This window comes from Manis javanica, chromosome 1 (assembly GCF_040802235.1).
Source record: "Manis javanica isolate MJ-LG chromosome 1, MJ_LKY, whole genome shotgun sequence".
NCBI classification, from domain to species: domain Eukaryota; kingdom Metazoa; phylum Chordata; class Mammalia; order Pholidota; family Manidae; genus Manis; species Manis javanica.
Window position 1 is genome coordinate 118203943 of NC_133156.1, and position 24510 is coordinate 118228452.

General features: G+C 40.2%; 1 protein-coding gene across 2 annotated transcripts in view; it reads left to right on the forward strand.

Moving 5' to 3' along the window:
- Positions 1–24510, forward strand: part of TTC33 (tetratricopeptide repeat domain 33) — a 58992-nt gene that overhangs the window by 142 nt on the left and 34340 nt on the right. Inside the window, exons 1-2 of one of the 2 annotated variants that reach the window (XM_037023590.2) lie at positions 12–276; positions 3657–3878. In XM_037023590.2, the coding sequence (XP_036879485.2) occupies positions 3658–3878 (221 nt within the window). In that variant the 5' untranslated portion in view covers positions 12–276; position 3657. Of the gene's footprint in view, positions 1–11; positions 277–3656; positions 3879–24510 lie in introns of those variants that run through there. The other variant, XM_037023589.2, reaches the window with a different exon arrangement.

Sequence of the window (24510 nt, forward strand, 5' to 3'; positions counted from 1 at the left end):
CTAGGACGTGCAGGTCTTGGGGTCCGGCCCTCCCTTGCACCCGCGCCAGAGGCGGCTTCCGGGCTTCCAAAGGCTGACAGCGCGCCTCTGACCTTTCTTTAGTGGTGGGAGGAGCGGAACCGAGCTTGCCCTCCACCCGGAGCTGAAGGCGTTCGCGGCCGATCAACTCACGGGTGACGTTCAGAACGGCCTGTATGAACTTCGCACATTTTTATTGTTGCTGTGAATGAAGGAGAGTCGCTAATACTGATTTCTCTCTTGTGGTGACATTTTCGGGTAAATTGTTTCTTGAATGTCTCATCTTTGAATACATCCCTGTACCCGGGAGGATGCTGTTTTGATTTCCTGATCTTGTGCACCCAGTGGTTTCTCGCCTTTGTTGCTGCATCCTCCTACGGAGTCAAGACAAGCATTATTTGGCTTGTGGCTCGGTGAATTGCCAGGTTGTCAACAATAATTGAGCACCTATTGTAGGGATAATTGTACCAGCGAAAGAATTTAGGATACAACATTGCTGTTTTGAATTTTCATAACATTCACGAACTATTAATTATGCATAAAGTGAACTTATGTCGTTTAACATGAAACACATATGATTATGATTTACCCATACACTTTCTGATCCTGGTGAAAAAACGTAAAGGCTAGAATGTTGGCGCCTTGGGCATCGAACTATAGATTCACGAAAGCCTTCTTTATAAGAATAAGTTTTTATTTCATGTTCAGATAGCCTTAGAGGAACGATAAGCTGTTTAAGATGCCCGAATCAACTTGCAGTATTACATTTTCCGAGGTGAAAAGTGTTTGCATGTGTTCTAGGATTCACCTTCCTTTAGTCCTGGCTGATTTTTATTCTTCAAAATTTAAGTCTCCAGAAAGCCTCAAATGTCTCTTCTCTGACGTCATAGCATCTTTTATTTACTCTCTAATAGCACTTATCCTGTACTGAATTGACTATACTCTGTTGTCTCCAGACAGTTTTGAAGAAGATACAAAGCTGTGCTAATGGCCTTGGTAACAGATTGATACTTTTAAACCTCAGTGGGCTCTTGATACAATTTGGTATCTTTACCCATCCCTTATTGTCGCTTTTCCTATTCTATACAGTAACTATTTCAGAGTTCTCAGATCCATTTCATTTCCCTTTACTTGGAGCAGATGACTTTCTATTTCTCTGAGGAATGTTAAGCTTGGGGATATGAAATCCCTCATTTTTTTTTTCTTCTATTCCTGAACTTGACTATACTTTTCACTCAGTATTAACTCTTGTCTGAGAGGCATGTCTTCTTGTCCCTCTCTTCAAGGCCGAACTTTGCAATCACTAGTGGTCATCAGGCCTGTTATATCCCTATAACCTTATTCTGTCCTGACCTCCACAGCTTCGGAGGAGAATGGCGTAAACACCTGAGGCAGCGCTGTGTGTGGCTTTTTCATACACAGTTAAGAGGCACTTGGGGCCTTAGCCTATATCTATCTTAAGCATTTATAACAATGGTTTGGATTGGAGGATGGGGAGGGTAATGTGAGTCGGAATGACCTACTAATTTTTTTAAATATCCATGGGTCAGTCTGTTTCTTTTTCCTTTCTTTTCCATCCTAACTCCCACTCCCAATAGTCTATAGATCTGCCCAATGATTTCTAATTTTATTTTGCATTTAATAGGCACACCAGTGTTCCATCTATATTAATAGGGTCTGCATGCTACCTGATTCCTCACATTGCTGAGTTAGAAACAAAGTTCCGTTTGGAAACTTGAAGCCAGAAAATTTAATCCTTGTGCTTGTCACTTTTAGGGACAGTCATAAATACAAGACTTCTTTCTTTTCTTGACTTATCCTGATGTCTTGTGAGACCTTCCTAAGGATCCTTTCTCTCATTCAGTCTTCACTCTGTCTCTGGGCTTCCATTCCATAGGAACCACACTTCCATTTCCAGCCATTTCTTGCTTCTTTCCCTAAGTTACTTATAGTCATTTTCAAACACAGGAAATTCATTTTTCTGTATTATAATGGATGTGGGGAGAGTTTGGCATTGTCCTAATTCCCTAGCATAGTGTATAACCCATTACTCCTCTGGTAGAAAATCCCTGCTCCTGTAAAAGGCATGTGGTTCACCCATATCAGCACTCAGTTTTTGATGGCTATAACCTATTGACACTTGTATTCATTAGGAACAGGCACATGACATTCATGTTTCTTAACTACTCTCAGTTCTGCCATTTTCTTGGGCCTTTTGTGTGAATTATTTCCCAGCCACCCTCACTTTTTTTCATTCTCTTCCTTCTAGTTATTTCTCTGTTTGGTTTCAACCACGTGCATCAGAGATGAAGACCTTGATACCTGCTAGAACTTAATTCACTATTTCATTTCTCTCTCTTCCTTACTCCCACATTGCCCGTTCTTTCAAGTTTCATAAAGACCGTTGGTTCATTGCTTTTCCTTATCCCTATAGTTTATCTCTCAGTTGATCATAATCTCCTTGGTGATAGAGACTCTTAAGAATGGAATGAAAGTTTAGACATTATTCTCCTGAATGCACAGAGACATATAAAAATTTATATACAATTCCAGGAGTTTCTTAGTATTTTTAGCCCATTCATGTAATTAGTAAGAGTTCTTGGATCGCTCAGTAAATCCCTTCTCTAAATAAATATTTGTTGACTGCTTCTAGGGTTTCCTTTAACTTTATCCCATCAAATATCCTTTCTTATCCCTAACATTTTTGTGTCGCCAATTTACAAAGCAGTGTAACATTTGTTCTCTTTTTGATTCACCAGTTTTGTGAATTAAGTCATTTACCAAGTTTGAATCTTTTGAAAACTTGTTATTATGGAAAATTTCAAACATATATGAAAGGAAAGAGGGAAGTACAAGGAATCCTACTCATCACCTAACTTTTATCAGTTACCAACTCATAGCAATCTTTTTCATCTCTATTTCTCCTTCTACTTCCCCTCCCCCTGTGGATTACTTTGAGAGAATTCCTAAATATCATATAATTTTATGTGAAATATTTTAGTATGTATTCCTAAATAAGTTTTTATTAACTTAATCACAATACTGTTATACCTTTAAAAAATAACAGTGATTCCTTAATATCATCAAATAGCAAATTAGTGTTCTGGTTTCCTCTATTATTTCATAAATTTTTGCTCCTCATTTCCTTGTTTAAATCTGGAGCTAAACAAGATCCACATATATTTGGTGATATGTCTCTTTAAGTCTCTCTCAACCTAGGGCTTAGCTCCCATCTTTCATTCCTTTTTTTTCCTAGAAGTTTATTTCTTGAAGAGATCAGTTTTATTTTTCTTCAGTTTCTGTTACTTGCTGTCTGCACCTCTACTGTGTTATTTAGCATGTTCATCTGTATCCCATATTTCTTATTAACTGGTAGTGGCTTGTTCTGATTCAGGATTAATTTTTGGCAAGGATACTTCATGGGTGATGTGTCACTTTTATCAGGAGATACTTACTGTCCAGTTGTCTTCACAATTTTAACAGCCTTTGGTGATTATTGCCTAGATCCACTATTTAATTAGTGGTCAAAAAAAAATGGTGACAGTTTGGTCCTACTGTCTCTGCTTCATGTAGTAGGTGGGATACTTCTGTAAAATGCCAAGTTTGAATTTTAAAGCTGTTTCTTTGTGATTATCCAGAATGGCTTCCTTTGGATGGAAGAGGAAAATTGGCGAGAAGGTCTCAAAAGTCACTTCCCAGCAGTTTGAAGCTGAAGCAGCTGATGAGAAGGATGCAGTTGAGAATGATGAAGGGAACTGGCTTCATGCCATTAAACGTAGGAAAGAAATTCTCCTTGAAGGCTGTGTTGAGAAAAGTAAAAAGCTGAAGGATGAAGGAGCCAATTTGGCTGAAAATAAAAGGTATGTTTTTAGAATTTTCTGATAAAGAACAGTTTACATTTTTGGATTCACTCTCAGTAATGGGATGAAGAGTTTTTAATTCTATAAATTCATGTCTTAAAACTTTGATCTAGGAGCTAAATTAAAGAAATAGTTTTAAAGTCATCTTTAAATATTCCCACAGAATCTAAAAGTTTGTAAAAGAGTTTTCAAAATGCTGATAATCTCTCTGCTTTGCCATCATTTTTGTTCTTTCTGAAGGAGAGTAAGTGCTAAGTAAAATGTAGTCCAACTTATTCGCTGGGAGATGGTCTAATTCTTGGAAAGTTTCTCCTTGTAATATTATGTACCAGATAAATTGGATATTTCCTGAAAAATTTTGAGGGCATGTACTTTTTTTATGTAGGTGTTCAATTATTCTTTTCCATGACTTCTCAAATACTTTGGCAAATATGTTTTGGGGCATAGGAATTTGATAATAGCTTCATTTATTCTTAGCCATTCCTCAGCTAAGCTCTTATACTTTTCCTGTGCATACCCTTTTCTTTTTTCTTTTTTCCTTTCCTCTTTTTCCTACCTTCTTAGTCCTTTTCCTCTTTCTCTGCTTAGATCTTTAAACCAGACCAAAAATCTTTACCATAGATCAGTGAGTAAAGGACCAATTGTTTAGTAAATTGTGTAGAGAAAGTTGAAATTCTGCATAGAGGAAGATAAAGTGCTGTATGTAATCCCACATAAAAAGATGGACTCTAGAGGGATAAAAATCTCAATGTGAAAGCTAAAACTACACAGTAAAGGAAAATACAGAAAGGTATCTTTATAAACTAGAGGTAGAGAAAAACAATTTTATTTTTTTAAATTATAGTTATAAGAATTGTTCAACCCTCTATAGTCCTTATATCTAGACCCCAAAATTCCCAATAATTGCTTTATTTATCTTCTTATAAGCACACATACACACATAATTGCACTGACAATTTTTTTCCTCATATTTTTGAAAGTAAGTTACATTGTGATATTTTACTCCTAATTTAGCATGCTTCTCCTAAGAATAAGGATATTCTCTTACTAAACACAATAACCAAAACCTATAAAAATTAACAATGCTATAATCTAATATCCAGTCTACGTTTATTTAGATATTTCCAATTTCATCTAAATATCTTTTATAGTATTTTTTTAAAACCAGGATACAATCACAGTGACTACAATGGGGTGGTGGGCGGTGGGGGGGAGTGGCTTGATAATTTGGCTGAATGTAGTAACCACAGTATTGCTCATAAGAAACCTTCATAAGATTGTACATCAGTGATACCTTAATAAAAAAATATACAGATATACACAACTGAGCGGTTTTTAGTATATTCGCAAAGTTGTGCAGCCATTATAGGAGAGTTTCATCACCCCCGCAAAAAAAACAGACAAACCAGGATCCAATCAGAGTTCACACATTTCATGTGGTTCTTACATCTCTTTGTATCTGCTTGGGTCCCCTACTTTTATCTTCCATGACATTGACTTTTTGAAGAGTCTAGATCAGTTTTCTATTTGATTGTTCCTTGTGATGTCACTTAACCTGTTCCACTATTTCATGTAGTTCTTTTAAACTGAAAGTTAGGTGTTCAGCTTTGATTTAGATTGTGATTAACATTTTTGGCAAGAATACTTTATGTTGTAATGTTTGTGCTTTAACTGTATTGGGAGATCAGTAACATCAGGTTGTTATTAATGCAGCCATTTGAAAGACATCATGTGTGTGTCCTTTGCTGTGTTTAATAGCTCCTGAAAGTCATATTTTTTTTTTTGAGAGGGCATCTCTCATATTTATTGATCAAATGGTTGTTAACAACAATAAAATTCTGTATAGGGGGGTCAGTGCTCAATGCACAATCATTAATCCATCTCAAGCCTAATTCTCATCAGTCTCCAATCTTCTGAAGCATAACGAACAAGTTTTTACATGGTGAACGAATTCTTACATAGTGAATAAATTCTTACATGGTGAACAGTACAAGGGCATTCATCACAGAAACTTTCGGTTTTGATCACGCATTATGAACTATAAACAATCAGGTCAAATATGAATATTCGTTTGATTTTTATACTTGATTTATATGTTGATCCCACATTTCTCCCTTTATTATTATTATTATTTTTATTTTTAATAAAATGCTGAAGTGATAGGTAGATGCAAGATAAAGGTAGAAAACATAGTTTAGTGCTGTAAGAGGGCAAATGTAGATGATCAGGTGTGTGCCTATGGACTAAGTATTAATCCAAGCTAGACAAGGGCAGCAAAACATCCACGGATGCAGAAGATTTCTCTCAAAGCAGGGGGGGTGAGGTTCTGGGCCTCACCTCTGTTGATCCCCAATTTCTCACCTGATGGCCCCCCTGCGACTGTGCCTGTCTTAGGTTGTTCCTCCCTTGAGGAATCTTACCCGTCTCTGGCTAACCAGTCATCTTCCGGGGCCATACAGGGAAATGTAAAGTTGGTAAGTGAGAGAGAAGCCATATTGTTTGAAAAGGTTAGCTTTTTACTTCTTTGCAGATTTATGCCCTGTGGCTTCTATGCCCAGCACTTGTCTCGAGGTATCTTTACCACCTGGAGGAATTATGATACTCGGTAAATTCTATATGAGGCACAAATTCTATTTAAGGGTGTAATTAGGAAGGAAGAAGAAAAGCTGTAGAGGTAGCATATGGAAGAAAACATGGGAGGATTGATTATTTCTTTGACATATCTTCTTGTAGAGTACCTTAAGTATGTATAGGTTTTAAACTACTAACTTGTTTGCACACACATATTAACATAATAGGAATACAGTCACATAAACAAAGCAAATCTATAATTACCATCCATCTCCAGTGAAGCCAAGAAAACCATTTAGGCACCCTAGTCATTTGTGAAAATTTGTCTATGATATGATGGATATTGTCCAACTGTACTTGAACAGTCTGAGAGAAATCAGACAAATTAAAGCAGCCCATTTCTGGGATCTGTTCACATCCCATATGTTCTTTTAACCGTAGATAGTCTATAGTCATAAGATTTTGGAGTGCTACAACTTGCACCCCTCCCAACTCCTGGTTGAGTTCCAACAGTACAGATCCGGTCAAATTCGTTGTCTCACTGTATGCACATGCCAGCCTAGACATCTCCCTCCTCATTCCAATGGCAAGTCCAGGAAACGGTGGGTTGGATGCAGCCACAACCGCAGCATCGCCCGGATCCCTGTTGAGGCTTTTTGATGATCATCCCCCTGGCACAAGTCCTCCAGAGAGTGCTGATGCCGGAAGCTCCTCCTCATATCGTATCTTAGTTCATTTTCTGGGTATCCAAGCTAGGCCTTGATCTTCTGCATAGAAACAAACAGACCCTTTGCCCACACTTTGACATGCCCTCTATACCACTGTGCAGAACTCATTGGAGGTCAGCACACAGGAACTGCTTTTTTTTTTTTTTTTTTTATTAAGAGAAAGGAATATTATTAGAAAAGAGTACCTCCATAGCTGATCATCTGACACCCTTTAAGTGATCAACATTAAGGATATTTAAAGCATGTGTTGATTTTTGATTTACCAATAGTTGAAAGTCATATTTTTATAAAAAAATTGTGACACATTTATCATTGGTGAAGAAAATATATAATATTAAGAAAATTACACCAAACAACATGAAGACTGTTCATTTGCACTAAGGATGATTCTTAGACTATATATATCATCAGCAGGTGTGATATCTGAATAGTTCTTTGTTTAAGGCAGGATACCTTCAGGTCATACAGAGATCTAAAATCATGCTGATGGGCCTCTGACTGGTGTCTTCTGTGTGGTAGTGAAGAGGCTGAGAAATGAAGTAATGCTGAGCAAGAAGCACTTTTTTTCTTTGTTCCTTTTTTCTTCTTTTTTCGAATTGGTAAAGATGGCAAATGAGACAAAGTGGAGGAACCAATATAGTTTCTAGGTCTGTTTTTATTTTTGGTTCTTGGAGTAGTCTTTTATTAATCTATTCTAATATAAAACGAAATGGTTCTTCACTCTAATAGTGCCCAAATTGGAAGTGGAGGGTAGAAAATAAATAACAATCAAGGACAATTAACAGCTTGACAGCCTGATGTTAGGTTGAATTCTCATTTGTGGTATTTTAGGCAGGAAGATTTTTCTCTTGTAGAGCTTTGCAAGATTGACCATTATGTCTTAGTAAAAAAACAATTACAAATTTTCCACATTTATGAAATCATTTTCAGAACATCTTTAGAAATTCCTGTAAATGCCTATTAAAAGTTCATTAGCTTTGTTGTTTTTGCCTTTTTCTCTAAACCACACTAGTGTATAGAAGGGAAAAGCTATTCGGTTATTACCCTGGGATTCCCTCTGAATTTTCTATGGTAGAGGAAAGATAATCAACTTTGTAGATAAACAACATAGCTCTTCTTTTCTGCCTGCATGCCAAAACAGTGACTCATTTTATCAAAATCAGCTGGGTTGGACACTGTTTTGAATGGAGAACACTGTGAGATGGTTAAGTTTTTTGTTTGCTAGCATTTGTTTTGGAGTGATATATACACTGCTGTACAAGATAACTAAACAGAATTAAAGGAATCTAGTGAATTGAGTAGTTTGGTTATACTATGCCAAAACTAAATAGAAATAATAGTTCAAAATAACTAAGAGGATATTCAGCTTGATTGAGAATAATAGGGATGAAAATAATATGAGAAATAGTGAAGTTAAAATAAAACTCAGTCCCTCTGGTATTAATCAACTTCATCTTAAACCACTCTCATTTCTATTACATTTTAGCCACACTGGTCTTCCTTGGGTGTTTGAATATAGTTCTTACACAGTTTTGTCTTATGATGCTTTGTCTGAAAAGCTCTTATCTGTTTCCTGATGTCTGTCTGCTTGTTCTTCAGATCTCTGCTCACATGTCATCTTTTTGGTGAACCCCTCTCTGAGTACCCAGTTGGAAGTAGCATTCCCATACTCCCGCTAACTGCATCACATCAGCCCTTTTTAACTTTAGCCATTTCTCCCTTTTTGTAGTTACCTATAGACTTACCTAGTTGTTTGTTTATATGTTATTTGTCTTCCTTCTGTAAAATGTCAACTCCTGGACAGTAGGGACTCTTTCTGATTTTGTGCTCTGTTTTCAGCTTTTAGAACAATTTGTAGCATCTACCAGGCCCTCAATAAATATGTTCATTGAATATTTACAAAGCAGCTATTTTTTGCTCTATTATGGTTCAGTAGGTTTTTGTGGATTAACCACCTTTTATTGCATTGTGTCTTTAGGAACATACATTCTTGAACACCATACTAGAACATGGTTTTCAGAGAACATATTTTACTTCATATCCCAACCACAAAGGGTCTTTGGGAATAGAATTTTTCTACCCTCTCCCTATATGAGAATATGGCACTTGAGAATAGTAATTGCTTTTTTCTGAGTCTCATTCCTTTCTTCCTAACCCATACTTCTCCCTATTCACTCATCCTCTGGGAAACCAGGCAAACCATGCTGGCCCTGTTGAGTTGAGGACATGGAGATTGAATTTTCAAGAAAACAATTTCCTGAGGCAGAAAAATTGAGTCATTTCACCAAAATCAGCTGGGCTGGACACTTTCTTTTGAATGGAAAGCACTGTGAAATGATAAGTTTTTGGTTTGCTAGCATCTGTTTTGGAGTAATGTATATACATCTTTACAAGATAACTAAACAGAATTAAGGGAATCTAGTGGAATTGAGTAGTTTGGCTAGAAATTGTGGTGTAGAGTAATAGAGAAGAGGGAGCTACTCAGATAAAGAGCTCCAGAAATCTGTCTGAGGTCCTTTGGGTATTTGTTGAACCTTAGACCATGGAACTGTGGGAATTACTTAAGCCCAGGAAAAGTGACTGGGGAGTTGTACACTGAACAGTTCTCAAGTTCATACATAGGAGACAGATGTTCAAGCTTTAACCACCCAGAATGGAGAGTCTTTGGTGGTTGTAAGGACATTCACTGGAGTCCTCACAAGATGTATGTCCTAGTAGAAGAACTGCACTGTCCCTGGAGGGGAGGCTCTTATGGACCTTTAAGCAGAGTTTAAAAAGAAGTTTTGAAGGGTTCAAACTGATACACAAGTTACTTAACGGTCTGCTAGAAGAGGCAACAGCAAAATTTCCAGTCAACAGTATAACATTTATAAATATCTAGCATCCCCAAACTATTACACTTGCTAAGGAGGAGAAAACTGACCCATAAATAGGAGAAAAATCAGAAATAGAAAAAGACTCATAAATGACATAGATGACAAAAGTAGCAAAGAGGTTAAAGCATTCAAATATTAAAAGGGAATATCAATTTATTTAGGAATGAAAGATATGTACAAATGGCAATATTTGCAGATGACATGTTATTGTACACAAAAAAACCTAAAGACTCCACTCCAAAACTACTAGAACTACTATCTGAATTCAGCAAAGTTGCAGGATACAAAATTAGTACAAAGAAATCTGAGGCTTTCCTATACACTAACAATGAACTAATAAAAAGAGAAACCAGGAAAACAATTTCATTCACAATTGCATCAAAAAGAATAAAGTGAAAGAGCTGTACCCCGAAAACTACAAGACATTCTTAAGAGAAATTAAAGAGGACACTAACAAATGGAAACTCATCCCATGCTTTTGGCTAGGAAGAATTAATATTGTCAAAATGGCCATCCTGCCCAAAGCAATCTACAGATTTGATGCAATCCCTATCAAATTTCCAACAGCATTCTTCAATGAACTGGAACAAATAGTTTTAAAATTCATATGGAACCACCAAAGACCCTGAATAACCAAAGCAATCCTGAGAAGGAAGAATAAAGTTGGGGGGATCTCGCTCCTCATCTTCAAGCTCTACTACAAAGCCGCAGCAATCAAGACAATTTGGTGCTGGCACAAAAACAGAGCCACAGACCAGTGGAACAGAATACAGTCTCCAGACATTAATCCAAAAATGTATGGTCAATTAATATATGATAAAGGAGCCATGGACATACAGTGGGGAAATGACAGCTGGTGTTGGCAAAACTGGACAGCTACATGTAAGAGAATGAAACTGGTTCATTATCTAAACCCATACACAAAAGTAAATTCAAAATGGATCAAAGACCTGAATGTAAGCCATGAAACCATAAAATGTTTAGAAAAAAACATAGGCAAAAATCTCTTAGACATAAACATGAGTGACTTCTTCATGGGCATATCTCCCTGGGCAAGGGAAACAAAAGCAAAAATGAACACGTGGGACTATATCAAGCTGAAAATCTTCTGTACAGCAAAGGACACCATCAATAGAACAAAAAGGTACCCTACAGTATGGGAGAATATATTCATAAATGACAGATCCGATAAATGGTTGACATCCAAAATATATAAAGAGATCACGTACTGCCACAAACAAAAAGTGAACAATCCAATTAAAAAATGGGCAGAGGAGCTGAACAGACAGTTCTCCAAAGAAGAAATTCAGATGGCCAAAAGGCACATGGAAAGATGGTCCACATCGCTAGTCATCAGAGAAATGCAAATTAAAACCACAATGAGATATCACCTCACACCAGTAAGGATCGCCGCCATCCCAAAAAACAAACAACAACAACAAATGTTGGCGAGGTTGTGGAGAAAGGGGAACCCTCCTACACTGCTGGTGGGAATGTAAATTAGTTCAACCATTGTGGAAAGCAATATGGAGGTTCCTCAAAAAGCTCTAAATAGAAATACCATTTGACCCAGAAATTCCATTGCTAGGAATTTACCATAAAAATGCAGCAACCCCATTTCAAAAAGACATATGCACCCCTATGTTTATTGCAGCACTATTTACAATAGCCAAGAAATGGAAGTAACCTAAGTGTCCATCAGTAGATGAATGGATAAAGAAGATGTGGTACATATACACAATGGAATATTATTCAGCCATAAGAAGAAAACAAATCCTACCATTTGCAACAACATGGATGGATCTAGAGAGTATTATGCTCAGTGAAATAAGCCAGGCAGAGCAAGACAAGTACCAAATGATTTCAGTCATCTGTGGAGTATAAGAATAAAAGAAAAACTGAAGGAACAAAACAGCAGCAGAATTACAGAACCCAAAAAGGGACTAAGAGTTACCAAAGGGAAAGGGACTGGGGAGGATGGGTGGAAAGGGAGGGAGAAGGTGGGGAAGAAGAAAGGAGGCATTACGATTAGCATATATAATGGGTGGGGGGCACAGGGAGGGCTGTGCAACACAGAGAAGACAAGCAGTGATTTTACAGCATCTCACTATGCTAATGGACAGTGACTAATGGGATATGTGGTGGGACTTGGTGAAGGGGGGAATCTAGTAAACATAATGTTCCTCATGTAATTGTAGATTAATGATACCAAAATTAAAAAAAAAATGAAGTCACAATAACTTAGGCAAACCAAAACTGAGATAACTCATTGTCAGTAGTCTTGCACTTCAAAAACTGTCAAGTTCCTCAAGTGGAAGAACATGATACCAGATGGAAATTTGTATCTCAACAAATTGAGAAATGCTAAACATGTGGGTAAGTATGAAGACTAATGTTTTTTCTTAAAGTTTTGAAATTATTTTAAAAGATAACTGGCTGTAAAAAACTAGCAATACACTGGAAATTTGTAACATAGAAGTAAAGGTATAATATTAGTAATAAAAAGTAGGTGGGTGAATGGAACTATTTTGCTGTTAGGCTTTCACAGTATATGTGAACTGGTATATTATTTGATTGTGAACACTAGAGCAACCACTGAAAAATAAGAATCTTATAAACCAAAGATGGAGTTAAAATGAAACAATTGGAAAGTGAAACTAAAAAAGTACTGCTTGAAGTACCATCCCAAATAAAATTACTAGGAAAAAATTTCAAGAAAATATGTGTAAGAACTACATGGAAAACTACAAAACAATGCTGGGAGAAATTTAAGAAGAACTAAACTGATATGTATATACACTGTTATGAATCAGAAGGTTGTTTTGTTAAGACATAGAGTCTCCCCAGATTGAGCTATAAACTCAATGCAATTCCAGTCATAATTCCAGCAGGTTTGTATTCGTAGTAGTTGATAAGTTATTCTAAAATTTATATAGAAATGCAAAGAACCTAGACTAACCAAAACAATTTTATGGAACAAAAGCATGGTTTGAGAACTTGCACTACTTTATTTCAATACTTAACACTTTCTTGAATGCTGTACCTTCATTGTATTAGTGTAAGGGTAGACATGAAAATCGTGAAAAGAATGTAAGGTACAAAAATGATTCACATTTCCTTGGTCAGGTGATCAACATTTAAAACTGGTTGTGAAAAGACGTAATTAAGAAAATGAAAAGTCAGGCCACAGACTAGGAGAAAATACTTACAACACATATATCTGACATAGGACTTTTTCTAAAATATATCAAGAACCCTTATAACTTAATAAGACATTATCCAAGTAAAGAATGAATAAAGTTTGAACCAAAGCTTTACAAAGGAAGATACAGGCCTACTTCCTTTTTTTTTCATTGTTTTGTCGATTTATTTATTTATTTATTTACTTACTTACTTAATTGTGTTGTTGTTATTATTATCAGTATCGTTAATCTACAATTACATGAAGAACATTATGTTTACTAGACTCCCGCTATCACCAAGTCCCCCACATACCCCATTATGGTCACTGTCCATCAGTAAAGTAAGATGCTGTAAAATCACAACTTGTCTTCTCTGTGTTGCACAGCCTTCCCCGTGTCTCCCCCTGCCACCCACATTATACATGCTAATCGTAATGCCCCCTTTCTTTTTCCCCACCCTTGTCCCTCCCTTCCCACCCATCCTCCCCAGTCCCTTTCCCTTTGGTAAATCTTAGTCCCTTTTTGGGTTGTGTGATCCTGCTGCTGTTTTGTTCCTTCAGGTTTTCGTTGTTCTTAGACTCCACATATGAGTGAAATCATTTGATACATGTTTTTCTCTGCCTGGCTTATTTCACTGAGCATAATACTCTCTAGCTCCATCCATGTTGTTGCAAATGGTAGGATTTATTTTCTTCTTATGGCTGAATAATATTCCATTGTGTATATGTACCTCATCTTCTTTATCCATTCATCTACTGATGGACACTTAGGTTGCTTCCATTTCTTGGCTATTGTAAATAGTGCTGTGATAAACAAAGGGGTGCATCTGTCTTTTTCAAACTGGGCTGCTCTACTCTTAGGGTAAATTCCTAGAAGTAGAATTCCTGGGTCAAATGGTATTTCTATTTTGAGCTTTTTGAGGAAACTTCATATTGCTTTCCACAGTGGTTGAACTAATTAATTTGCATTCCCACCAGCAGTGTATGAGGGTTCCCCTTTCTTCACAACTTTGCCAACATTTGTTTTTGTTTGTCTTTTGGATGGTGGCAATCCTTAGTGGTGTGAGGTGATATCTCATTGTGGTTTTAATTTGCATTTCTCTGATGACTAGTGATGTGGAGCATCTTTCCATGTGCCTTTTGGCCATCTGAATTTCTTCCTTGGAGAACTGTCTGTTCAGCTCCTCTGCCCATTTTTTAATTGGATTGTTCGCTTTTTGTTTGTGGCAGTACGTGATCTCTTTATATATTTTGGATGTCAACCATTTATCGGATCTGTCATTTATGAATATATTCTCCCATACTGTAGGGTACCTTTTTGTTCTATTGATGGTGTCCTTTGCCGTACAGAAGATTTTCAGCTTGATATAGTCCCACGTGTTCATTTTTGCTTTTGTTTCCCTTGCCCAGGGAGATATGCCCATGAAGAAGTCACTCATGTTTATGTCTAAGAGATTTTTGCCTATGTTTTTTTCTAAACATTTTATGGTTTCATGGCTTACATTCAGGTCTTTGATCCATTTTGAATTTACTTTTGTGTATGGGTTTAGATAATGAACCAGTTTCATTCTCTTACATGTAGCTGTCCAGTTTTGCCAACACCAGCTGTTGAAGAGGCTGTCATTTCCCCACTGTATGTCCATGGCTCCTTTATCATATATTAATTGACCATACATTTTTGGATTAATGTCTGGAGACTGTATTCTGTTCCACTGGTCTGTAGCTCTGTTCTTGTGCCAGTACCAAATTGTCTTGATTGCTGCGGCTTTGTAGTAGAGCTTGAAGATGAGGAGCGAGATCCCCCCCACTTTATTCTTCCTTCTCAGGATTGCTTTGGCTATTCAGGGTCTTTGGTGGTTCCATATGAATTTTAAAACTATTTGTTTCAGTTCATTGAAGAATGCTGTTTGAAATTTGATAGGGATTGCATCAAATCTGTAGATTGCTTTGAGCAGGATGGTCATTTTGACAATATTAATTCTTCCTAGCCAAGAGCATGGGATGAGTTTCCATTTGTTAGTGTCCTCCTTAATTTCTCTTAAGAGTGTCTTGTAGTTTTCAGGGTATAGGTCTTTCACTTCCTTGGTTAGGTTTATTCCTAGGTATTTTATTCTTTTTGATGCTATTGTGAATGGAATTGTTTTCCTGGTTTCTCTTTCTATTAGTTCATTGTTAGTGTATAGATAAGCCTCAGATTTCTGTGTGTTAATTTTGTATCCTGCAACTTTGCTGTATTCCAATATCAGCTCTAGTAGTTTTGGAGTGGAATCTTTAGGTTTTTTTATGTATAATATCATGTCATCTGCAAATAGTGACAGTTTGTCTTCTTCTTTACCAATCTGGATTCCTTGTATTTCTTTGTTTTGTCTAATTGCCATGGCTAGGACCTCCAGTGCTATGTTAAATAACAGTGGGGAGAGTGGGCATCCCTGTCTTGTTCCTGACCTTAAAGGAAAAGCTTTCAGCTTCTCACTGTTTAGTATAATGTTGGCTGTGGATTTATCATATGTGGCCTTTATTATGTTGAGGTACTTGCCCTCTATATCCATTTTGTTGAGTTTTTATCATGAATGGATGTTGAATTTTGTTGAATGCTTTTTCAGCATCTATGGAGATGATCATGTGGTTTTGTATTTGTTTTTATTTATGTGGTGGATGATGTTGATGGATTTTCGAATGTTGTACCATCCTTGCATCCCTGGGATGAATCCCACTTGGTCATGGTGTGTGATCCTTTTGATGTATTTTTGAATTCGGTTTGCTAATATTTTATTGAGTATTTTTGCATCTATGTTCATCAGGGGTATTGGTCTGTAATTTTCTTTTTTGGAGGGGTCTTTGCCTGGTTTTGGTATTAGGGTGATGTTGGCTTCATACAATGAGTTTGGGAGTATTCCCTCCTCTTCTATTTTTTGGAAAACTTTAAGGAGAATGGATATTATATCTCCTCTGTATGTCTGATAAAATTCCGAGGTAAATCCATCTGGCCCGGGGGTTTTGTGCTTTGCTAGTTTTTTGATTACCACTTCAATTTCGTTGCTGGTAATTGGTCTGTTTAGATTCTCTGTTTCTTCCTTGGTCAGTCTTGGAAGGTTGTATTTTTCTCGAAGTTGTCCATTTCTTCTAGGTTTTTCAGCTTGTTAGCATATAGGTTTTCATATTATTCTCTAATAATTCTTTGTATTTCTGTGGGGTCTTTCCTTTCTGTGATTTTTCCTTTCTCGTTTCTTATTCTGTTGATGTGTGTTGATTCTCTTTTTCTCTTAATAAGTCTGGCTAGAGGCTTATCTATTTTGTTTATTTTCTCAAAGAACCAGCTCTTGGTTTCATTGATTTTTTCTATTGTTTCATTCTTCTCAATTTTATTTATTTCTTCTCTGATCTTTATTATGTCCCTCCTTCTGCTGAATTTAGGCCTCATTTGTTCTTCTTTTTCTAATTTTGATAATTGTGACTTTAGACTATTCATTTGGGATTGTTCTTCCTTCTTTATATATGCCTGGATTGCTATATACTTTCCTGTTAAGACTGCTTTCACTGCGTCCCACAGACGTTGGGGCTTTGTGTTATTGTTGTCATTTGTTTCCATATATTGCTTGATCTCTATTTTAATTTGGTTGTTGATCCATTGATTATTTAGGAGCATGTTGTTAAGCCTCCATGTGTTTGTGAGCCTTTTTGCTTTCTTTGTACAATTTATTTCTAGTTTTATACCTTTGTGGTCTGAAAAGTTGGTTGGTAGTATTTCAATCATTTGGAATTTACTGAGGCTCATTTTGTAACCTATTATGTGTGGTCTATTCTGGAGAATATTCCATGTGTACTTGAGATGAATGTGTATCCCATTGCTTTTGGATGTAGAGTTCTATAGATGTCTATTAGGTCCATCTGTTCTAGTGTGTTGTTCAGTACCTCTGGGTCCTTACTCATTTTCTGTCTGGTGGATCTCTCTTTTGGATTGAGTAGTGTGTTTAAGTCTCCTAAAATAAATGCATTGCATTCTATTTCCTCCTTTATTTCTGTTAGTATTTGTTTCACATATGTTCATGCTCCTGTGTTGGGTGCATATATATTTATAATGGTTATATCCTCTTGTTGGACTGAGCCCTTTATCATTATGTGGTGTCCTTTATTGCATCCTGCCACCTAGGGCGACGGCAGGAGAACGATCACCAAAGGTCTGGTTCATTAGGAATCTTTATTATGGGTGTCCGAGCATCCATCTAGCGAAAGGCAAAAGCAAAAAACAACAACCACCACTTCCTCCAGGGCAGCAGCTTATATAGCATATCCCAACCAATCAGCTGACTGATCACGCGCCAGGTTCAGTCTTATTGGAAACATGTGAAAAGCATGCTATGAGCACGAGCACGGAAATGGGGACAAGCCAATCATGGAGACTTCCTTATGCGCTGAGCTGTAGGGCCAGGAAGGGTGGTGTCTAGGAAACAGGTGCCATCTTTAGGGCGTTGTCCAGCTAGAGTGGGGCTCAGCCTCGGCCGTAGGCCAGGCCCCCACATCTCCCCCTTTATTGTTTTATAACCAAAGGGCTGTCGGGATCATGCCTATCTTAGGTCGTTCGGAGTCTGTGGCATTCTTACCCGTCCTCAGGCAACAGACAACTTAGGTCTGCACCCTGTCTTAGGTTGATATGCGCAGCTCCCGATCTTACCCGTCCTTGACTACTTATCCAGCATTTTAAGCCATACTCTAGGGGAAATGCCTTCCTCTAGCGCTGCCATGGCCGGCAACAGGACCTTCCGTTCTCCCCATTGCTGTTTTTGTATGGAACAGACTTTCCTCCCAAGCAGGAGGAGGCCCACAATTAGCAGTATTCCTATGACACCTACACCTGACCAGGCTTTGGTGGCGTTTAACACAGCTTCAGCTATTTGAGCTATGGAGAGCATCTCTACCTTCTTGGAGCTAACATTCAAAATTTCTAACCGTAGCTGAGTGGTGAGCTCGTCAAGCTCACTGGACCAATTTGTGGTTAACATCTTGCCTAACTGTCTGGACAAGTTGACAGCTTTAGAATAATTATGAAAAGGAATACCAGTAATACACCCCCGTATAAGAATGGACACAGCCCACAGACAAAACCTCCCCCAAGAGGTCCAATTGTTCTTGAAGAAGGTTCATGCGTTCGTTGACCAAGGCCATCCCATTCTTAAAATGGCCATTGATGACGTTCTGCGTTGTCATTGCCGAGGCAGTGGCCTGGGACAGACCATTCAGCGTCTCTGCCGTAGGAATGGTGATAGTGCGACAGTGGCTGCAGCTGCAGCGGCCACCGAGGTGGCAACGGCCAAGGCAATGGCTGCAGAGATGCCGAAGTCTCTCTTGTACTGGGAGTGGCAGAGGCCACACCTTCACCACTCCCCACAGCATTCTCAGCTCTGCCGTTGCCTGCTGTAGGATCCACGGCAGGAGCAGAAGCAGTGCGATCATCTTGTACCTCCGCTCCGGGGTTTTCCACTCTGCGTATCAGACATTCAGGCACCCAAACGGGGTTCTGCTGGTCCTGTGGAAAAACAAAAACTGAGCCTCGGGTCCAGATTATCACTGGGTCCGGGCCTTTCCATGTTCCTTCCAACACATCCTTCCACAAAACTTTAGGCATGTGTTTTGGATTGGATTGTTGGCCGTGCCGCTCTGCTGCACTGCGGCCATTTTTGTCCAGTGTTAAAAAGTTTAAAATGAATAATATGATGTTTAATTGTCTCTGGGGGATCTAAAGTCTTCTCCTATTCCCCCTTTTTGTTTATATAAGGCATTCTTGAGGGTGAGGTGGGTGTGTTCCACCATACCCTGACCCTGAGGGTTGTAGGGAATGCCGGTAGTATGTTTGATGTCTAGAGTTTTGACAAAGGTAAGGAATGGTTTGGATGAATACGCTGGCCCATTGTCCGTTTTCAGATGCTTGGGCTTTCCCCAGGCCGAAAATGCTTGCAAACAATGGGAAATGACATCCCGAGATTTCTCCCCCGTGTGGCAGGATGCAAAGATAACACCTGAGCAGGTGTCCACAGACACATGAACATATTTCATCCTGCCAAATTCGGGGATGTGAGTGACATCCATTTGCCAAATGTGGTTGGGAAGCAATCCTTTTGGGTTAACCCCTATGGGGGTAGGGGGAAGAAGTGATACACACCACTTGCAGCTGACCACTATGGCTCTCGCCTGTTCTCTAGTGATCTGGAACTTCAGGCGGAGGGTGGTGGCGTTAGCGTGAAATTTCTTGTGAAATAGATTGGCCTGTTCCGCAGGGTCTGTTACCACAAACATAGTAGATTCCCCAGTCAGGGAATCCGTGCGATGGTTTCCCTTGGCGAGGGGCCCCGGAAGGGAGGTATGAGCTCTTATATGTCCAATGAAAAAGGGGTCTGAATGGTCCCAAATTATCTGCTGTAGGCATCTAAGAATATTTAAGACGGATGAGGAGGGGTTAATGTGACCTGCGCACTCTATTGCAGAGATAGCATTCACTACATACTGGCTGTCTGATAGAAGGTTAAAGGGTTCCTTTGGAAAGAGCTCAAATGCTCACATCACTGCCAATAGTTCTGTCTGTTTGGCCGAGGTAGTCGTGAACTTGAAGGTCCACGAGCCATCATCAGTGACTATGGGCCCAATGCCAGTTTTAGAACCATCAGTGAACAGTACTCTTACTTTAGGTATGGGTTTATGTCTGGTGTTTCTCGGGAAAACAACTGGGTTAGACAAGCAAAATTGTAGCCACAGATGCTTTGGGTAATGATTGTCAAAGGAGGCTTGAGAGACGGTGTGTACAATGGCCCATGTGTCACAGCAGGAGGCAAGGCACTCTAACTGTGTCACTGAGTATGGAGTTATGATAATAGAGGGTGCTATTCCAAAGGTTTTGACTGCCACCTTGATTCCCTTGAGGATTAAATCTGCTATAGACTGTGGGTACCAAATCAACATCTTTCCTGGTGAATGAGCTAAATACACCCACAGAAGGGGTCCCTCTTGCCAGAGCATGCCTCTGGGGCTATGATTGCTGAGAAGCGTAATAAAGGAAAGAGTTTTCTGATAATTTATTCTATCCACTTGAGCAAGTTCTAAACGGGATTGGATGAGTTCCAATGCCCTTCTTGCTTGATCAGTGAGTGAGCGGGGTGATGTTAGATCTGGGTCACCTCTCAGTATAGCATAGAGAGGTCGGAGCTCTTCATCAGTAAGCTTTAGGTAGGGTCGCACCCAATTTATATCACCAAGCAGTTTCTGGAAATCATTAAGATTTTTTTAGGTGATCTGTCCTTATAACTATTTTCAAGGGTCTGGCCAGGGTGCTTTCTAATCTCATTCCTAAATAACTCTTGGCACTAGTCTTCTGGATTTTTTCTGGGGCTATAGCCAGGCCCCATTTTTGGAAATGCGACTGCAAGAAACAGAGACCTTGCTCTAGCTCCCTGCTGCTCTCATGACACAAAAGGATGTCATCCATATAATGATAGATGATCATGTTAGGAAATTTTCCTCTGACAACTGACAAAGCCTTACTCACATATAGTTGACACATAGTGGGGCTATTGGCCATTCCCTGCGGTAATACTCTCCATTCATAGCGCTCATCTGGGCGGTCATGGTTAATGGCAGGTATGGTAAAGGCAAATTTGGCACAATCTTCAGGGTGAAGGGGGATAGAAAAGAAACAGTCTTTGATATCCACAACTATCGTTTCCCAATCCTTAGGCAGGGCCATGGGCAGTGGCAAACCCAGTTGTATTGAGCCCATAAGCACCATCTGCTTATTTACAGCTCTAAGGTCATGTAAAAGCCTCCACTTCCCTGTTTTCTTTCTTATCACAAAAATAGGTGTGTTCCAGGGGGAGGTAGAGGCCTGAATATGCTTGGCAGCAAGCTGCTCCTGTACTAAAGTGTGGGCTGCTTCCTTCTTCTCTTTAGTAAGGGGCCACTGAGGAACCCACACAGGATTCTCAGATCGCCACTGAATCTTTATTTGCTGTTCTCCTTCAGTGACCCCAAGGAAAAACCCAGCCCGGGCCCTCCAAATCGACTGGGCGTAATGTTAGACAAAGGAATGGGCTTTTCTCGACCCGACAAGTTCTTCCCAAGTCCACCTGTCCCGGGGTAGCCCTGTCTTTTCATAATGCAGTTAGACTGTTCACTGTAGAAAGTTTCCATGGTCAATTTGAGATTCATTTGGGTTAGTACATCTCTTCCCCAGAGGGACACGGGTATGTTTAGCATGAAGGGTTGAATTATCCCCTCGTGCCCTTCTTGGTCCATCCAAGACAGTGAAGCAGCACTACATAGGGGTGCTTGGGCTATCCCGAGTCCTCTTAAGGTTTGTGCAGCTTGATTTAAAGGCCATTCCTTCGGCCATTCATCTTCCTTTATGATACTACGGTCTGCTCCTGTGTCCAGCAATCCTGAGAAATGCCTACCTCTGATCTCTAAGGTGTGCATGGGCTTGGTTCCCAAATCCAATGTAAAACAAGCCAGCGGAGCCCCAGAAGACCCAAACCCTTGCTGTCCTTGAACAGCATTTTTATGAGCATATAAATCATGTTTGCTAGGAAGCATAAGAATTTGAGCAATGCGATCTCCTGGGCTAATAGCCATGATTCCTCGTGGGAAGGAGACCATAATTTTAACTATTCCTTCATAGTCTGGATCTATAACTCCTGGGTGTACTATTAACCCTGCTTTAGGGTTAATAGTTATTGGGAGCTCCAGCCCAATAAGAGACCCACTACTCCTTTTGCCAAAGGTCCCTTAAAATCTGACTACAACTTGAACTCCCATCTCGGGGGTCAATACGAGTCTGGTGGTGGCACAGATGTCCACTCCTGCGCTTCCTGCTGTTGCTCTCCGTGATCCTTCGGTGCTGGGTGAACTCCCTGATCTGTCAAGGGGTGGTGAGTTCTGGGTATCTGTTGAACCACCCCAGACATTTGCGAGCCCTGAGGTGGAGGGCCCCTCCTCCCGTTTTTTTGGCTCTTGAGGGGGCAGCGGTCGGCCTTCCACATCCACCACTGACCTACACTCACTGGCCCAGTGATTTCCTTTTCTACATCTTGGGCATAATCTTGGTTTGGGCCTGCTAGCAAGTTTGTTGGCTTCCTTCAACTTGGGGCAATCTCTTTTCAAATGACCCATTTGTTTGCAGTAGAAACAGGCCCCAGGAGGGGTTGACCTGCCACGAGCATCTCTCAATCCCTGAGTTATGGCTGCGGCCATAACCTGTCCTTGCACCACGCTGTCATTAATGTCCCTACAAACCTTAATATAAGTACTCAGATCTTTGTTCTTCCAGGGTCTTATGGCCTCCCTACACCATTTGTTGGCCTGCTCATAGGCCAGCTGCTTCACAAGGGGCATAGCAGTATCAACATCACCAAATATGCGACTGGCTGTTTGCATCAGTCTGGCTAGAAAGTCTGCATATGGCTCTTTAGATCCTTGCAACACCTTTGACAGCTGACCCTGTAGGTCACCTGTGCCTTGCAGCGTCTTCCAGGCCCTCACTGCTGCCGCGGCTATTTGCATATATACCGCTGGGGGGAATCCTACCTGATTCTGTTGACCCAAATATGGACCCGTGCCCATCAACATGTCTAAGTTCCATTGATGATTACCTGCTGCGGCATTACACCGAGCCGTGTCCTGTGAAAATTCTTGCCAGGCTGTCTTAAATGTCAGGTACTGACCTCCAGAGAGGGCTGCTCTTGCTACATTGGCCCAATCATCCGGCGTCAGATTAAGAGAAGCTACTGACTCCACTAAAGAAACAGTGAAAGCTGCCTAGGGGCCATACGTTGTGGAAGCTTCCTTCAGACTTTTAATGACCTTGATGATACCTCTGTTGTGTATTAGAGTCTTCAAATACAGGGAAAGCGGCACTTCCTTGTTCTCTCAGCCACTCCCTCCACCCCCCTCTTTCTAGTCCTTGATTGCAATCACACGTATGACGACAGGGCTGTACATGATACGGGGGCAGTTCTGCAAATGAAGCCGGAGGAAGAGGGGGGGCTGACGGCACCATTTTCAAGGACGGTTTCAGGGTTGTTGAGAGGGGGGTGTCCTCCGACTCCTCTTCCTCTTTCTGTTGCCTCAGCTGCGTTAGGGAGGGATAACTGCGGGGGATAGGGCATTCCTTCCTCTGGCGATTCTAAGTGTTCTTATATGCTTTTCTAATTCCTCCCCCGATAGCTCCCCTTCCTCATCTGTAGATCCTCCTCGCTCGGACCCCCTCTCTGAGGTCCTAGCGGAGGATCTTTCCTCCTGGACATCTTCCAGGACTTCCTCCCCCTCTCTTATAGCCTCTCTGCAGCTTGGCTTATCCTCCTTAAGGCACCCCCTGACTAGACTCCATATAGGAATCGTCCCTACCGGGAGCGGTTCCGCTTGATCTGCTTTGCGCAGATCGTTCCCTAGTCTTTCCCACAAGGGGGCAGTGATCCTTCCCTCATCCAAAAACCACTGCGCATGCTTCTCAACAGTATGTAAGAAAGCCCTCGCGGTTTTAGCCTTTAATGGAGTTCCATTAGCCCTTAGGAGTGCCCGGAGTGGTTCCTCCGCCCACATCCTAGACACCTCTGAACCCATAGTGCGGAGGAAAGGAGGTTGACTCTATTCTAAGTTGAGGTTACGTGCGCCCGTGCTCGTACCCCTGAATTAAGTCTCCTTACAGCCTGAGAGTCCTCGCTAACTGGTTTTCTTCACTTCCCGCGAACTTTAGTCTACGTCGGTTTACCTGCGAACTTTCCACAGCGCTCTTATTCTTTCGTGAGGAAACGCAGAAACATATACAGACTTAGACAGAACAAGACAAGGAACACAAAGGCTAAACACACACACCACAATTGCTTGCATTCGCACGACCTGATGTTGCTTTCACTTTGTCCCTGACCATACTCACCACTCTCCAAAATGTCAGTCACTCGTGTAACTCTTCCAAAGGGTGTCCACTCGGATCGCCGCAGGGTGAGAAGTTCCACTCTGTCCTCAGACACCAGGTCTTGATCCCGGGTTTCGGCACCAGCTATCATGTCCCACCACCTAGGGCAACGGCAGGAGAACGATCACCGAAGGCCTGGTTCATTAGGAATCTTTATTATGGGCGTCCAAGCATCCATCTAGCGAAAGGCAAAAGCAAAAAATAACAACCACAACCACTTCCTCCAGAGCAGCAGCTTATATAGCATATCCCAACCAATCAGCTGACTGATCACGCGCCAGGTTCAGTCTTATTGGAAACATGTGAAAAGCATGCTATGAGC